Source organism: Amblyomma maculatum, chromosome 4 (assembly GCF_055883805.1).
Source record: "Amblyomma maculatum isolate TAMU_Amacu chromosome 4, ASM5588380v1, whole genome shotgun sequence".
In the NCBI taxonomy this organism is placed as follows: Eukaryota; Metazoa; Arthropoda; class Arachnida; order Ixodida; family Ixodidae; genus Amblyomma; species Amblyomma maculatum.
The window spans coordinates 88,036,798-88,054,917 of NC_139347.1; the positions used below are offsets into that span (position 1 = coordinate 88,036,798).

The 18,120-nt window shown below is 43.6% G+C and overlaps 1 protein-coding gene across 1 annotated transcript; it reads left to right on the top strand.

Annotated features, from left to right (window-relative positions):
- Window positions 1-7,801: 7,801 nt before the first annotated feature.
- On the top strand, window positions 7,802-17,861 carry LOC146191598 (monocarboxylate transporter 12-like). The gene is made up of 4 exons (XM_084602119.1): window positions 7,802-7,994; window positions 11,227-11,370; window positions 14,666-15,739; window positions 17,567-17,861. Exons 1-4 carry the CDS (start codon window positions 7,817-7,819, stop codon window positions 17,734-17,736), a joined length of 1,566 nt encoding a protein of 521 aa, XP_084458245.1. The 5' UTR covers window positions 7,802-7,816; the 3' UTR covers window positions 17,737-17,861.
- Window positions 17,862-18,120: the final 259 nt, after the last annotated feature.

Consider the following 18,120-nt stretch of genomic DNA (forward strand, 5'->3'; position numbering starts at 1 on the left):
CTTCACTAAAACGTGGCATATCATTTTCTCGCTTTGTTTGGCATTCGTATCTAGCGTCTGTGCTTGGTTTTTCGCTTGGCGAAGCATACAGCAAATAGTTATGCACATTTGTTAAGCGTACTCCTCTGAACCTAACTATGCCACGAAGGCACATTGCTGTCTGTAGAAATGCTCCTATCGTGATCGGCGCTAGAGTGCAATCCAGATACTCGGTTCGTAATCTGACCTTCGCGTAAGACCACCGCTGGCTGTCAAGAGTAATGAAAACTCTGTTTGCATAGCAAAAGGGCAACCGCAGACACATAGGGGACCGCAGCGCAGCCGATGTTTAATCGCCAAGCCCAGAACCAGCTCGAGCTTTCCTCTCGGGACCGTGACCGCTTCGTTTTCGTCGCGGGTCAGCGTGCAGATAGGTCGAATTAGGTACGCTGCAATATTAGCACTGTGTTATGACGTTTTCGCTCTACTGGCGGTCAGTAGATGGAGCTAGTTTATCAATCTCTAGAGGAAGTTCTGATTGAGAGTTCCATCTTTAGAAGTGGAACGCTTGTATACACTTCAAACGATAACGGCAAATACGAACTTCGGGAACAAGTCGATGGTATTTCTGAAAGGCTGTAGAAAGATTCGATGCTTAGCACTGAAAAGAACATGAAAAAATTATAGAGGACAGGAATCTGCTCATATTTATATGCCACTGCACCTTGTCGAATCCTCCCCCCTTCCCCCTTTTCCATGCTAGTTCGTACCTTGTGTCAAAAGACCACGGAGAAGAAGGATAAGACTCTGCCCCTGGCTACGATACGGAAATTTTGCTTTCCTCGTCAGAAACGAATGTGGCTGGAGAGCACACTGCCGCTCCTTTTTTCCGGAAACGTTGTGCCCTTATCTGTGGCATTTAGTAAACGGAAATTAAACTCAGATACTCCGAAGTTCCACGCAATAGCCGAACATGTCTGCATAAGTACCGGCTTTACAGCCGCTACTTGCAAAGTGGGCTGTTGAGATACAGCCTGACAACTCAAGTAAATGTGACGCAATTTCGCCCTCCTAAGTTACTCTAGATATGTGTTGCTAGCCCGAAGGCGATGAGCAGCGGCGCCCTTTGTCAGCAAACTTCGGAGAATTTCGCGTTTCTTTATGGCGACAATGACACAAGAGGCGTCCTTTGTTTCATTTCATACATAGCGTGCTGTTTTATGAGCGCTTGTCAGTAAGACTTTGCTCTCAAATTCCGCAAGCTTTTCCCGTACTTATGCTCTGCCTCTAAGGGTATGGCGAGACAGCGTTACGGCCGCGCCTATTACGGATTTAGTTCGCGTACGAGCACTTTCGCATTGTTTTAACCATTCGTCCTTAATATTTGCGGTCATCCTTACATGTTCTTTGTTATATAGTACTGTCGTAAGCTACTGCATTATCTGAAAAACCATCCGGGACAAAATAAATCCTCACTTAATCCAAGCCGCACGAATGTATCTGCGTGGCTTGGGGATAGAGTGACACTGGGTCTTTAGGGCTTCGGAGGGTTCGATTTCCATCTTGAAGGAGCATTCCGAGTTTGCAACTCCTGCTAATTCGGTCATATCGTATATTCTAGTGATGTCGCACAACAAGACAACCCATCAGTGACCAACCACGTCACCCGACCGCTAACGCCTGCTGGAGGCATGTGTGATTTTTCTCTCACAGCGCCGACGTCGTGACTTCACAATTTCTGGAGGACAGATGCATGTAGGGTGCCTCGATGTAGCGCGCCGCCGTACAGGGTGGAGACACCGCCTTCGACGGCACCATGTTGGGGCAAGCTCAGATACGGCGGGCTATGGAGCGTCGGTCCGATTTCTTGTTCAGCACGCGCTTGCGCTAGCAGGCTCAACTGTGTACCGTTTTTACACACATACTCGCAATCCTGGGCGCTTTTTTACTCAAAAAAAAAAAAAAAATGTGAAAGCAACTACTGCTTGCTAGCATGCGTAGTTCTAAGAGGAAATTATCAAATTGCAGATGGTAAGCATTTACTCTTTCGCCGTCACGGATGTTCAAATGCGGTTATTTTGATGACTGGCTGTTTTATAAAGCAATGCATTTTGCACTGCCGGACATGAATGAGTTTATGAGGTGCATAAAATTCAATTGCGTCTATTGCTATAGATCAAAAAACATGTGTACGTTTCAGGGAGCCGTATATCGAAAATAATTTGTATCGCAATGGCCCATCGTAAACCGTAGAAAAGACATAGCAAAAAACGATGCGTAAATCAAACTTTGACACGTGTCGCGGGCTGATGCACACGGCATTTTATTCCAAAACAATCATCATTGAGACTTTGAAGCTGATTTTAGATGCACGCCTAGGAGACATCTTTTAATAAAATTTGGCGCCAGCTACAGTTTTGCTGCTGTACCCATCATTCGATTTTTCTGGCTGACTTAGAGCGGTTTGGGACGATGCGCTTGCGCATTTACTTCAGTTGGCTAACAGTCTGTTCATAAGCTTTGGGTATCCCGCGCAAAAATTTTTACACGCAATCAAACAATGTCGGGACAGCTGTTGATTTGAGGAGCCACCGTCCATACACTGTGTTTGCCCTCGAACTGGCGCTGAAATGAGATAGGCGACGAAACAGTCATTTTGCGTATTTTGTAGTGTTCACGCAAATGAATGACATAATAAAAACATTATGGAAGCAATGCGATATTTACATGTACGGTCGCAAAATTTTTCCATGGATGCCAAACCAGCGACTGCACTAACTCGGGTGTCAGGCGGTCAAATTTAGCTTCACCTAAATTTGGCTTAACCTCCGACGAGTACTTGCGGTGACAACAGGGTGTGAATATCGCCTCGCGATGCGTAATTATAATAAAGGGAAGGAAAAGGTGCATTCGGGATGAACTGTTGTACTGCGCAAGAACCTTGCTTGCTCACGACCGCTTTCACAAGATGATGCCGCTACACCTTCCAGCTCACGAGAGCAGTTTCTTTGAGACTTGTCGAGCTGCCGATCATATTCTTAAAACGACGTAATTTTCGTGAGAAACCAACTTTTTATATTATTGCGAATCTCAAAAACCTCGCGTAAAACTGCTCATGTGTATAATTAAAAAAGAACGGCTTCAGGGGACCTGTTATCTCGGTTTCGCGAAATATTGTACTAACGATAAGCCCACTTGCCAAATTCCAGCGCGGCCAACTCACGGGGTGTCTTTTTTTTTTCGACCAAAATAATTGTTACAAACTGCGTCTCACTTCGTACTCTGTCGCGAGATGACATGCCATCCGTCGCTTGCCAATATATTATTTCCCGAGATGAACAGAGGAAATGTAATCTATGTGAATCGGAAGCCTCGGCGATTGCCACCAGCTTTCAAGATCGGGTGTAAAGGGGAGTGATCGAAAGGGCACAATGGTGCATTCCTTTGGCAAATACCGGGCTCGACCTTCTCTACATGTTCTTGGTGTGGCTATTAACACAGAAAGGCAGATCCTCAACAACAGATACTATTGTGTGACACTACGCGTATGATACTAAAGTCGAGTGTCACTCACTGAAAGTTACACTAAATTTCCCCGAGTGACTACAACACAAGCAGACGCAATTGTCCATATATTTAGTTTATAAGCCCTCACGTACGCTGAAAATTCAAAATTTACTCTTAAAAACACAGCTCGCTACTCGCGATGCCAGGCAATGCCATGCTTCGACCTGCTTCAACGTTGAAGAAGGCAGACCAAAATATGTTGCGCACGATGCTAGATGCATGGGGAAGCCAAAAACCACACGAAGCTCGTGATTACAAGCAGATGGGTGAAGCGGCGTGAGATAACGTCATTCCAAACAGAAGTGCGTAACTGCTTTGGGCGAGCACAAAAATATCTTTTAAAACGATTTCGTATAAACAGATACAGACCGCAAGAAAGACGACACGCGCACATACGCAAGCACTTGTGTGTGTTTGTCATCTTTTTAGTGGTCTGTGTCTGCGCTAGACCTTTTTACACGATTGAGATGCACCTATTCGCTCAAAAAAATTATGAATGCATAAAAGAAGCACAGGTATTGTGGCTTACTTCGCAGTCTTCACGCTTCACTTTCGCGTCCCATACATTTCTCCGTCTCTTTTCCCATGAAGAACGAAAACATCTGGCTCCTTTTTTTTTTCTTTTTTGCTGAGCCAGCACACAATGGAACACAACAGCCTGGCATGCTAGTTTTCGCGACTGAACACAGTTCAATCGCCCAGCACCGAGCGCACAGCTCAACCGCTTCGGACACTCCGCAGCAACGGCCCGAAGCGACTTGCCCCAAGATGGCGAGCGCGGCGGCACGAGGCATGCCAAAGGGTGTCACCACCCTGTACGGCGGCGCTGGTATCGAGACAGTGTCACATGCACCCTAGATGCATGTGACACTGTCGCGGGACCGGGCGCCCGTTGTATGGCGCCACCGTCGCCTCGGTGGAACAGCGCCGCCCGCGGTGGAGTGCAGAAACAGCGGAATGGCGAGGCAGCAGAGGGGCGCAGTCGTTTCCGTTCTGCGAGGCATTTCTGAGCCTGTTCCTACCCGTCGTTTTGCGGTGTGGCTTTGAGAGTTTTGAGCTGCGTTGAGTAATCACAAGGAGTATTTTTTGACCGGGAAATCTTGAAAAAGAAAAGGGCCGTTCTCGGCAGGGTGTGCGTGTTATTTTTTTTTTTTTTTGAAACCGCCCGGCGCATGGTATTTCTATTATATACTCGAAAATGTCGCGCGCGTGATTTCACCATGCGCTAAGAACACCTTCGTTAGGCATTGATAAGGCGACTTCAAGACGGGAATTGCGCCTGCACTGCGCGTCCATCTTATATTAGGTATAGTCAAAACCTGCCTGAAGATCAAATACCGCCGAGCCGTGTAGCCGTGGCGCCGTAGTAGTGGTAGTTGTAATGGTCAGCGTTCATGTAAAATGAAAAAGATGCTGCACCTGTCATTTTTGGTAATAGCCAGGCTCAAACTATTCACAGTATAATAATAGCAAATGACATTCCAGTTTCAACCTTGCAACGAGAGCTGTAAAAGGAGAAAAATAAACAAGCAAGACAAAAGTAGGATCCTATTTATGGTTGGAATAGCAAACACACATATACTTCCAGGACTTCCTGCAGAATTACGCTACAATAGCTCACTGAACCCGGCCTTGAGACTATCAAACTTAATTATAATATAAGCCAAAGGCGTAATACCACCTCAGCATCATTTTTACATATACGACAATGCTCTTGTTGAACACGTCCGAGCTGCTACATATAATGGACTTAGAAAATATTATACTATACATGCCTTTCTCCCGACATGCTGCGGAGGTTGTGAAAAGAAAAAAAATTAAATTTCCTGATAGCGTTCTCTCAGCGCAAGAAGTTAAATGCGATTGACCGCACCTGCCTTGAACATCTGAAGGCAATAGTCCAATGCTGTCAAACTGTTAAATACAATAAAACACACACACACACAGTTTGATGTGTTGTAAGATAAGCCACCGACAACTAAGAGAGCGTTCTATTGTTTAATGAATCCCTCTGATGGCTCGTTCGCTAAGGTGGTCTACTTTCTCAGCGTACCACGAACTTGCGGGGCCGATACCTAGCTGACCTCGATATCTGATGAGTGTGAGGGGACACGACCATGTATGTAGTTTTCTATTTGCACGTAAAAGAATCCGGATAACTGAAAGCCATTCCTTTTACAACTTTGTCACTGCAGCTTGCCGGACTGCTGCTAAATCTGTTTACATTGGCCGTAGAAGCAATTTCTGAGAGAGGTAAAACGGTCTTGTCATACTACGCCACAATCAGGAAATCTCACGTTCACTAAAACGCCGATGAGAAAGACATGTATTTAGGCGGGCCAGGAAATGGACGCTGCTGAGAAAATACGTAAAGCCGTGTCAGGTGCAACCTGAATGCGAAAAAAAAAAAAACTGCTACACGGCCTACGAAATTAAAAAAAAAGAAATGCTACTTTTATGCTCGTTTCTACACATTAAATTGTATTTTTTTTTTTTCTTGATCGACTTTTATATGAAGCCGATAGCAGATTTTGTGACCATGCGGTATTGATTGAGCTGTGAAATGAGTGATTTTATTAGGCAAAATGGACATGCCACAAGCAAATATTAACAAATTACAAGAGTATCAACGCAGAGCTCTCAGCGCATTTTCATTGCTTGACAAACGAAAAGAGGAAAAATGACAAGATCATGGTAATAGGAATTGTTCATGTCTCCTATCTGCTCTTTCTGTTAAGAGAAAAAAGTCAATTATCTTTGACTATGACAGCGAAAGTATCTGCACAAACATTGTATCTGCCCATCACTGAAGATCGTAACGCAGCCCGAACGACGATGGTGGAGCTGCCTTTTCTTTTTCCGTGCTGGGGTTTTCTTGTACACAGGCGGGGAAATGCTAGCGTTGTAACTTACGTTCTTGGGTTACTTCGATTTCCAATTGTCAATAAATTGACTACAGATGAAGGAGTGCGGCTTCGACTCCTAGACTCTCGTGCCGTCACTCCTGGGGAACAGAAGGCACAGAGCATCCGATAGCAAGCGGAATTTTAAACATTCGGCACTTTCCATGACCACACAGTAATCAGATACGTAGATTCATGCCTTTGCCTTTCAAAGATCCATGCTTAGGTCACCCTACACTCATGCTTCTGTGGAAACCCGTAGAAATGAATCGACTTAAAAACGCCCGACGAGTTTTCGTAGCTGCCTGTGGATCCAACAACGCACCACGTTTTGCCAGCCTTGTTTGGCCAGACTTCATTTCACTGGACATATTCACACAACTAGCCCAACCTTCTGTTCTCTTGAGGATAGTATATTCACGCACGTCATCTTAGGATTTCCAATTTCCACACAAACCAACGACAAACAGTACGCTCCAATGCGCTGGCAATGCGCCGGCACCGGCCGGCGCATTCCGGCGTTTGAGCGATGCGCCGAGAGGCGGCGCCACCCGTACAGCTGTCCGGTCCCTATACTGCAACCGTATGGTTGCTGTCTGGTGGCCAACGTAAACGCAGGGGCTCAGACACGGATACAGAAGTATATATGCCAGCCACACGAAAACTTCAGTTGAACTCGCCACACAACTCACAATGAAACATCAATGATCTCGCATTCACAGCATGTAAGTTTCCAAAGTGTCACCAGTAACTTTCATAGTTTCTTCCCTTTATTAAGGCGAAAACCTTTAATGGCTCATGCTGTCGTGGAGAAAATGTGTCCCGCTTTAGCGGCGGCTCTGATTGGCCGAGGCGGTATGACGTCACAGAGGTCTCGACCAATCACAGAGCACCACCACAGTATGCGCGAATGCGTGCCTTTATGGCCATATGTCAGTCAATGATCAATCCCTAATTACTTTATAATTAATGAATTATTATTGATGACAAATAAGCAATTCGATAATTAACTAATTAATGGTTAATTAAGTAATTTATTACCTACTTGATGACTGCTTAATTAATAACTACTAATTAGTGCCAGTTGCGTAACAGAATACGGCACTCAAGCTTTCGCCTTTCACTACTTTAGTCACTAAAGTCCCTCGTAACTTTTTCTACAAAGGGGTTCAAGACAGTTTTCCGAAAAGGTTGGTCTGATTCGCCTCGCAGAACTAGCCCCAAGAGCAACGCCCTCTTTCGCGCCTCGCCGCAGACGGGTCAAGCAGCAAAACAGCTTCAATTGCTTACGATAAGCGGCATCGTACCTTGCCCTCAGCGCTCGTATTTTGAGAGCACATTTTGCCGCTACAGGTGACAACGGAGGCATGGACTCCGCTCGAAGTTGGGTCGTGGCAGCCGGCTGCGCCTGGATCAACTTCTTTACGTTCGCTGTGGTGCGCTCGGCCGCCGTGGTGTTCGCATCTTTGCTGCGGACCTTCCCAGTGACCAGGGAGCAGGCATCGTGGCCCCTTAACCTAACAACCGCATGTGCCTTCTTCGCAGGTATGCACCCCTCAATACGCAAAAAAGCGTTAAGTTAGTAACTGAATTGAAAATTTATGAACGCAGCGGTATTACCCTTGTTTCGTAGCATGCTATGCGATGTCAGTGCACGTTAAAAAAAACCCAGGCGGTCGATATTTTCGCAGTCCTGCAGTACGGCGTTTCTCATAGCCTGGGTCGCTTTGGTACGTTAAACTCCATAAACCAACTAAACCAACTTGTTCCGTGGGTAAAGCGATTGTGATTTTGTAGCCATATCTACTACCATGTGCATCAAGAAAACGCCCGATCCCATTTTCAATACAGGTCCAACTCCTGAAGGTTGTTTATAGCTTGAATACTCTCGTCAGTCTTTTGTGTTATTGAACACTGCGTTTTTGTCATGGCCATCAACGGCCAAGCTTTTCGGTACCGTGTGCACCATTATAGTGTCTGTTCATCCTAGGCCAACGATTAACTAGGTTAGAAAGAGTGGAGAAGGTTCGTGGGACTTTGGGTATGTAAGGGGTTTGTACTCGGGATTTTCCGGGCACCTGACTTGTAAACAATTGAAAAAAATTTCACATCAGTTTGCATCACTTTTCCTCAGCTGCATGAGACATGGAAGAAGACCAAAACCTTAAGCAGCTGCTTATCTTGGCTAAGCACAGATATACATGCAGGGCGTTATTCAGCCTTTGGTGAGCTAAGTTTTGCTTCGTTTGGCTTTGCTTTGCCACCTCTTGTCACATTTAGCTAAGTATTTAGCTGATGCCCTCAGCTTTTATAAGGATGAACGAAGCCCACTTAAGGTTTCAGTGCAATATTATGTAATGTTACGTAAAAAAAAAAAAAAACGGCTACCGAGATGGTGCAGTATATTCAGCGCGGTATACAAGGAATATTGCGCCATTCGGTAGCCGTATAGCCGAAAGGGCACAGAATTAAGGGACGCTCTCGTTCGGAAGGGGTGACATCCCTAGCGGTAAGGCTAGGGAGCGGTTTGGCAAGCATGTAGGGATATTCGCACGGTCTTTGTCGCCTCAGTGGTACCAAGGAAAGCATTGACAAATTCCTTCGGGCGTTTGTCTCCTACAATAAGGAAAATACGTCTCTCTGAATGCATTGTCGCCTGTCCAAGAGTATTTGGTACTGTAGTAAACACGTGAGGGGGATGTTTTTGTCTTATAAACTTTTATTGACAGTTACCGGTGCGCAGTGACACACGTGTGTCCCCCTGTACCTTTCCATGTCCTGTATCCGTAGCGCTACTTCTTCAGTAACCCGCATTCACATTTTACTTCGTTTAGCTGTATTATTTGTGTGATGCCCAACCATGGCCTTTAAATCTGTTCATGTATACTTCTTAAATAAGCTTGTTACTTTCAGAAATAAGAGACGGCGCAGTCTAAAGACTGGCGGTCTTCATCTCGTTCATTTCTTTTTGAGGCAGATTGTATCGTGTTTTCGTTTCTTTTCTTTTCTTTTTTTTTTAGAGACCAGAATGATGCGTTTTTGCGCACCGTGTAACAAGTCAGGCTGTGCGAATACCTACCTGAGTTTGTCATGTCACCGTACAGCTTTAGAATGACACGACTAAGGGGTTACCTCTGTGAAGTGGTGGACACATTCAATACTAAGGGTGCGCTTTTCATGGGAGTATCTGTGTACTGTTACCAGAAAGAAGCTCTACAGAGATCTTGTCGATAGCATGTTAACAACGCCTATCTATCGCTCGAGATACTGTGTGTGCGCCAATAATGACGTTTTGAAGAGCGTTAAAATGATGCCGGTTCGACCGTCTATCCAATAATTATTTTTCAACTTCATAGTGACACGATATCCATCAAACCTTGGCTCCAGGATAAAGGGATTTTTGCTCCTTGGGCAGCGAACTGTCTTTTTTGTCAGAAGCCAGAAACGGCCGATCATATTTTTCTCGAATGTTGGGATGCTGTCTTTTACTGGGACATCCTTAAGTGCACTGTAAAGAAAAAACTGCTCATGACGCCATATGGTATCCGTTTACTGCCCGTGGATGACGATAGGAGCGTTCCATACGACATGTTTATGGCCTTGAGTTTGCATGCCATGCGGAAAACGCGCATGGCTGTGTACCACGCTGAAGTTTACATTCAATCGGTAAGAGATAACATTATTGAGAGTGTCATATGTGTTCGTGAAGCTTTCAAGGCACAAAAAGAGCCACCGTCATGGTGTTCTATGTTGGACGAGTTGGCTGCTCTCAAGCGTTTTTAGTAATGTAACAACCCAAAGTGTGGTTGTTGCGTTTAAGATGTTTGTTTACGCTTTTATTTTTGGATGTGGAATTGAATCGGCAATAAAGAAAAAAAAAGAGATGGCGCAGTGGCGTAACGCATTGTCCTGCCACTGATCTCTCTGCTGCAACCTGGGTCCGAAACCCACTCGCTTCGAGCTTTTTTTTTTTTTTTTTTTGAGCCGTTGCTCGAAGGAAGCTTGACATCAACCTCGGCAAAATCTATGGATGTATAATACTTGTGCATTAAAAAAAATCAATTTGCCAAAAATTTGTATATCTAAAATATTGCCTTAATCTTACGTCATAATGTTCTGAAATTCAATGGTTTTGTGATTCCGAGACAGCTTTTTGTCTAGTGTATTATGGCAGCATTCGCAGGTGCTACAGCAGCTCTTAATTTGGCTCTTTCTTTGTACGAGGCTAGCATTTGTTTTGTCTTGCCTTGTCTTCATATGAATACGACACTTAAAATGGCCCAAAATGCATCGTCGCCTCAAAAACGATGTTATAGTCTTTTTCAAAGCAATCTGCAAGAACACTCAAATTCAAATATTTTAACCCGCCCTTTTACAAACGTTTAAAGGAAATGTATAAACGTCTATTTGCGGAGTGCATCCTTAAACCGCTGATCGTGCTAATATTACTGCGTTTCAGCAGGATAACCTCTGTTGTTGCTGTCACCAAAAAATGAAGCAAAAAACAATAATATTTTTCGCTATGTCCTCGCCTTGTGTTTATGTATTCCGTAATGTGCGACTAGTATTGCACGGACCGGCACTGTCGTTAATGAAAACCCTCGCGTCATGCGTTGTAAGCTTCTCGCAAAAAGTTCAATTGTTCAGAACCTGTTCGTTGCCTTGTCAACGAGAAGCTCTGACGTAGTGGGTACAAAGATAAAGTGAGCTGAACTCGATCTTAAGCTATGAAGAACCGTCTTTCAGTGCATCAGGGTTCTATCGTGCATCACCGCAGGCACCATCGCCGGAGTCCTCGCCAGGCACATAGCGGTCTGGAAGCTCAATTTATTGGGATGCATCGGAGGTTCGCTGGCCGTCGCAGCTTGCTTCTTCGCACCGTCTATCCTCTTCCTTAACATATTCCTCGGCGTCATCCATGGTGCGTATTGTTTTGCTTTTTATGTAATAATATGAGACATTTAACGTTCGAGGTTCTGTCGAATCACAGAGAGGTTGTGATATGTTATTAGATAAGAGTGTATCGCGAATGTGCTGTTAAAAGTGCATTTTAACGCGATACCTTTACCGGTCCCGTGCCGGAGAAAAGCGGGCTTTATATGTGGGCTGGTGTTTCATACTCTGAAAGGCGGAGCTTAAGTGTACCCATAATGTTTTTCAACATGCCGTTTATGATAGTGAAAAGCAGTGTTTTATAGTTATACATGAACTTTGTACGAACTATTACGACACTAATCGCGAAGGGAAACGATGCAGTAAACAGTAAAACTAAGCAACAACCCATCGAAAAATAAGCGCATCACTAAGCGGGAGTGTCACTCCGGTTGGGCCTGAGTTTTGGCATATAATTGTAAATAGAAAATTATTCTACTGAAGTGCTGCTTTGCTGAAACAACGCAATCGCAGTGGCGGTTCATCATGCGCGTTTTCCAGAGACTGTGGAGGCCCATTAGAAAGAGTGTGTCTAACGAATCACCAACAAATGACAGTGCAGCGAGGTGTCATATATATAATGCTGTATCAAATTAAGGCTCATTTACAATGTATTTTGCAAGATATGCGAAAAAGGTGTACCATGTTTGCAACAAGTGAAGCAATGCTCAATTTTCTGTGGAGCATCACAGACGCGGCAATTTACTGTGGATGCGGCAATCCGCTTTCTGTCTAAACATGTTTTAAAGGGTAATGTCTCGATATGTAGCTTATAGAAAAAAAGGTGTAGAAAAAAAAACGTAATAGAACGTTGGAAAAAAGAGCTTAGCATGTGGCGATGAACGACGCTTACCTTAACGGTGATAATGACGTCCCAGAACGAGCACTGCAATTACCTAAAAATTCGAGGCGACAACGAATGATTTATGCACTTTGGATTTCACGGAAGATTAAGGAGAGGCTTGCAACTGTACATACACACGTAAAAACTCGATATAGGCTTCGTGTCTGAAGACCACGTGAGCTGTTAGCGTATCATCGTGATGCAGTATTAAATCGAACGCAAGCCAAACGCTCATACAGTATTTTTTTTTTTTTACTGCTTACAAATTTGTATTTTTAAAACTATGAAAAATGCTTCGGGGGGGGGGGGGGGGGGTCGGGGCAGGTGGGTTATGCTACAATACAATTATTATGCACGTTACATATTTTAGTAATTAGACGCTTATTATTTAAAGTTAGTTAATTAATACATAATTATATTTCAAATTAAAGACCATCAACGTCGAAGGTGAACCCTGTATTCAAATTTTCATAATAAGCCATGTGGCTGGAAACTTCGAACGTCAAAAATACGCAGCATGTCTCTCACGTTTTTTTTTTTCTTTTCATTTATAGAATGATTGTTTAATTTTTTATCCACCGGACACGGTCGCTTTACCTATACGTAATGATGTAGAAGACGTTAAAAGGCAGCTGCATACCATTTTGAGAATTCCTCGACATTCAAAGATTCAATATAGGCTCTAGGCAATGCATGCCAGGTGTTTTTGCTCTAGCATTCAAACTGATGACCTAATCGAAGTCTGAAACTCGAGCTTCTAATCACAGCAATGAAGGACTTCGGAGAAGCTCGTTAATGACAGCACGGACGGTAATATTTCTTATTCTCCCTTCCTTCGCCCACATCTTGCGGTACCTTTCTGATGCCGCCAAACAGCGTTTCTAGGACTTTGCTTTCGGTAGCACTGTTTTTATTTCTTCAAACGAAGCGTTTGTATGTCGGAAATGTATTGGTAAAGTCAATCAGGTCATCATTCTCATAACAACAGTCGTTGTGCTCTGTGGAGAAGCCTGATAGCCGTCGCGGTTTTAATCGTTAATTGTGCCACTGTTTCAGTGCTAGCACCAATATATTTTGCATCCTAAACTGCAAGTTATAATAATTAGGCCCTTGAAACTCGTCGACCCTAAACGGGTGTAGTTTCCTTTAGCGTGACATCGACAGCCATACCGCACTCAGTGTCTCCATTTTACAAATACTTAATGTGAGAAATCAATTCAACAAGCACTCAAAATCAAATTTCTTTTGTTCAATTTTTCGTACCTGGCTGTCGATTAACAACATTTCAAAAACGGCCCTAACCTTTCACGTCGACGACTTTAATAGCAGAAATAAAGGAATTGATCAGTTAATTGAGGTAACTCTTTTATCATCTAGATTTATAAGCTATACGGTCCGCTTGCTGTAAAACCCATCTGCACAGACTGTACCGAGGTATCTCTGGGTGCTTTTTTTGTTAGATAGAAAGCATTAAACAAGAAAAAAAAGCTCCCGGTTTAAAAATAATTGCAATTTGTTGAAATAACACCGGAAATTTATTCTCAGTTACCTTTACATTGTTGCAAGACCAGCTCTCCTCTTAAGCGTTACCGCTTGTGCGCGGAACAGGACAGTCAAAAAACCCTCTATTAATGAAAAAACGTGAGCTTTGAAAACTATTAACGGATTCCACACACAGCTAGACAGAGGTGGCATCAGGCTTAAAATGTATCGAACTCAGCTCAACTTTAAAAATTTCGAGACCAGGCAACCTCAACTGCATCTTTTGAGGTTCCTCTAATCCTTCCTCATCTCCTTTTTCCAAAGGTCACCATCAATTCACTAGCTTCACTAACCTCCCCTCAATCTCACTTTGTTAGGCTAAGGTCAGATGCTGACCTCAAAGAGAAAAAAAAAAGAAATAAAGATTTATGTATGTGCCTTGTTCACTTCAGACTATGATTAAGTAGGTACCCGTCACAAATCGTGTTAAGGGAACAAAACAAAATGACGAAGGTATCGCTGTAAATACTAGTTATAATATTTATGAGTCTGTAACTAATAAATGTGTCGTTTATATGTTATATTCTGCGCGCATGTCAAAGGCAAAACTTGTATTCAGGCATGAATGCTCAGACTGTTTATAATTTGAATATGGAACAAATAGTCATATCCCGCAGCGACTCGAGAGCTGCAGACGTGTATTAATCTGCCACTCATGTACCTGACCCACTGTCCTAACAGTTTGCGGGCCGATTAGTAACTCTAGTAATTATAAAAGAAAGGCTAGTACGAGCAGTAACGTCTGAAAGCACGTTCAGCTTCGTGGTGGACGAGCGTAAAATGGTGTTGCTGAAAAAAAGTTGTAAGTGGGGGGGGGGGGGGGGGGGGAGGAGGGGGGGGGGAAGGAAAGTGGCACAAACTTGGAAATGAGGGCTTGATGTACTCTATCCTTACGCAGGGACCTGTATCGGCCTGTTAAACCTGTTCAACGTCGTGGTTCACCAGCACTTTCAAAAGTACCGCGCGATGGCCTCAGGAATCGCGAACACCGGTTTCACGATCGGAGGACTTGTCTTCCCACCGGTCGCACAAGCGCTCGAAGACCAGTACGGTATCCGTGGCGCCTTTTTAATCTGTGGCGCTGCCATGCTCAACTCGGCGGCTGCAACCTTCCTGCAACGAACGCCTCCGCAACTTGAACCAACTGAAGCACTTCGACTTAATACCTGTGAAGAAACCCATGCTATTTCAGCCAAAGATTCAGACGAAATCGGTACCGATAAGTTTCAAAACCAAGAGCTTAGTGGAACTGATTGTTCGAACTTTCTTCGACCCCATGATAGCCCAAGTGATTGTGAAGGTGGCAGCAGCCCAGGATTATGTCACCAAAAAACTGAACTCTTGACAACAAAAGACGGTCACACATGCGACAACGTGGATGTTAAAGATTCTAGTCCTGCAATAATGAAAACTTGCCCTGAAGAAAAATCACATGACAAGCCAATATTAGAGGAGGGTTTTGGTCAGAGTTTCTTGAATGAAAAAAGTACGATAATCACGAAATATAACTTTCTCTCTTTTCTCATGTTACCAAAATTTTACCTGATCGCCTTTTCTTTTGCCATCACACACTTCAACATGACGACGTATTTTACCATTGCGGTTGACTTCGGAGAGGACATGGGTATTTCTAGATGGAACGCGGTGTACTTGCTAACCGCGTACGCCGGTACCGACCTTCTTTCTAGGCTTAGCTCTGGCTTGATCACAGACCGGAATTACTTGCAGCGGAGCACCATGATGTGGTCCCATTTCGCACTTTGGGGTGCATCATTGTATCTGATGCCTATGTGCAGATCATACCATTACCAAGTGGTTCTGTCAGTCTTATCAGGCTGGTGCACAGGCTCGACTCTAATTTTGGCCCCGGTGCTTCTCATGGAACTGGTGAGCAGGGAGAAATTCAGCGTCTGCTTTGGAATGAGCACCTCGTTCGTGGGACTACTGGGCCTCGCAAGGCCGTTATTGATAGGTAAGTTGCGACACTGTTTTCGTGGGGCTGTGGATCATAACGAAGAAACAATATATGCCAGCCATGAGGCAACGCAAGCATAAAAACAGGATGCAAACTGCGGCACTTTCCCAAGCATGTGCTTCACCGAGAAAGCACGATGAAGAGCGAATGATCGATGATATATGCAACATGAACTGATTCACTCGAAAACAGAATGTTCGAAAGCGGCCACCGTAACCCAGTTGGTAGAGCGCCGCACGACGCATCGAGAAGTCGTGGCTTCGGAATTCGTTTTACCGGTAGCAAAATATAGACTTTTCTTGAGCATTCTAATAATTATGTCTGCGGTAAAAAATGCGGGCACTACTAAATTCTCATTGATCAACGCCGCAAATAAAAAAAAAATAAAAAATAATAAAGCACGGCTCCCTAACTTCGTTTGGATTGGATTATGGTGGATTGCTCTAACTTCTAAATAATTTGTAAGTAGATCTGCTTTTTAATTTTAACATTTTTTTCTGATCCAAAACTGGTCGTTAGCTTGACTTACATGCTGAAGTAAGTTCTGGGCATAGTAAACAAAGTTTCAAGGCTGATGTTTCCTTGTGGTGATGAAATTTTCGTTCTCGCACAAAGAAAAAGAACCATCCTGTGAATGTTTGTTTATTAAATGATAAGACGTTTTTGAGAATTGTTTATAGAGCTGCAGTGCCAATACTCTGGTTGCTCTGTCAAAGGCTCATCATCTCTATTTCTCGCGAAAAAAAGAATTAGAAAAATAAAAGTTGGTAGAAACTTTGGCCGGCAATGGTGTGATACGCAGAATCGATTCAAGATTATAATATTCAGACAATTTATAACTGCTGAGCAAAGCCTATTCAGACAGAAGTACGCATATGACACCAGGTTCCATAATTTCACATTGTTGGACATGTTGAGGTTTCGTGTACTGAACTTTTAGGGACGTAAGAAGTGCTGTCGGGTTCCTGAAATTTCGTCTATCGTTCCTTCTTGAACACTCCAGAAAATTATTTCGTCTGTGTTTTCCTCATAATCCCCACATGATAAAAAAACGGTAACTGTCTACACGGCTTAATTTCTCTGTGTGCATTTTCTAGCATATCATTGGAAAGTACATTGAACAATATATTACGATTTCGATTTCAGTATGCGACTACTTCTTTTTGAGACGTTACTGTCGACACAGGTTTATTTCTCGTACGCATTGTCCGGTAATATAAAAAAGTGTCTTGAACGATATTTCATTATTTCTTTCAGTTCAGTATACTGTGAGCTACTTCTTGCGACGGTCTTTTGTACTTTTTAGTGCTTATTCTTATTAATACTTTAGTACCACTCTTTTTTGCTGATTGTTGTAACAACCCACTCCTCGCTTTATACCCTCTCGACTCTGTGAGCGCTCAGCTATTTACCAGTCACCCTCATTGATGCACCAAGTTAAAAAAAAATTAAAAAGATATCGCTTCGAAAATGCTGAGACCTTCCCAGAAGCGTAGACCAAATAATTTACCATGCTTTAGAGATTTTTTTTTTTTTTTTCACATTGCTTTCTCGAACCGATACTGAAAAGACAACTGCCCACAGACAAGAGAAGCTTTCTTTCTGTGCCACAGCGGTATATCTTTCCGAGTTTCCCGAGTTACGCCTGACCGGACTGTCTTGCAGCTTTTTTTTTTTTTTTTATCAGCAATATTACATTCAGGAACGTTTGCCGCCAGCATTAAAATTCTGTTTGCAGTCTATTTTTTGCTACTGCGCCTGTTTTCATGCTGTTTCTCGGTCCGTTCCTACGATTACTATGTTTACTATGTTTACTTCTTTCAGGACTGTACAGAGACACCAGAGGTGACTACGAGGGCTTGTTCAGACTCATCGGGGGAGTGACGATGTGCATGTCCCTACTGTGGCTGTACTTTTACCTTGCACAGAAGTGTTCTTCTCGAAACACTTCGCTAATAAAGTCCTCAAGGCTGGCAGGGATGTGCTCGTCCTGAAAAAAAGAAAAGAAACGCCGTCGGTTTCCAGGAAAAAGGTGTGATAACTAGTGTAAATATTGGGATGTGAAACTGCGTCCAGTTGAAGTTATTTACTATGGTGAAAATTTCACTGAAAACGTTCACCTTTTTGTACCCGTCATTTCTGCGACATCGGCCGCAGCGTCTGCAAAACAGACGCCGTATAAAGGGTAAAAATGCTGGAGTCCTTGTGCGCCAGTGTACTGTTATTTTACCATACTATTTTAAAAGGCCTCTGTTCATAATTTTTTGCTAACGCCTATTAAAGTTTATGCCACCCGCTACGGCAACACGAGCATTGTGTAAGCCATTGATGTTGTTCATATATGCAACGCTTCAATATATGGGACAGAGTATCTTTTC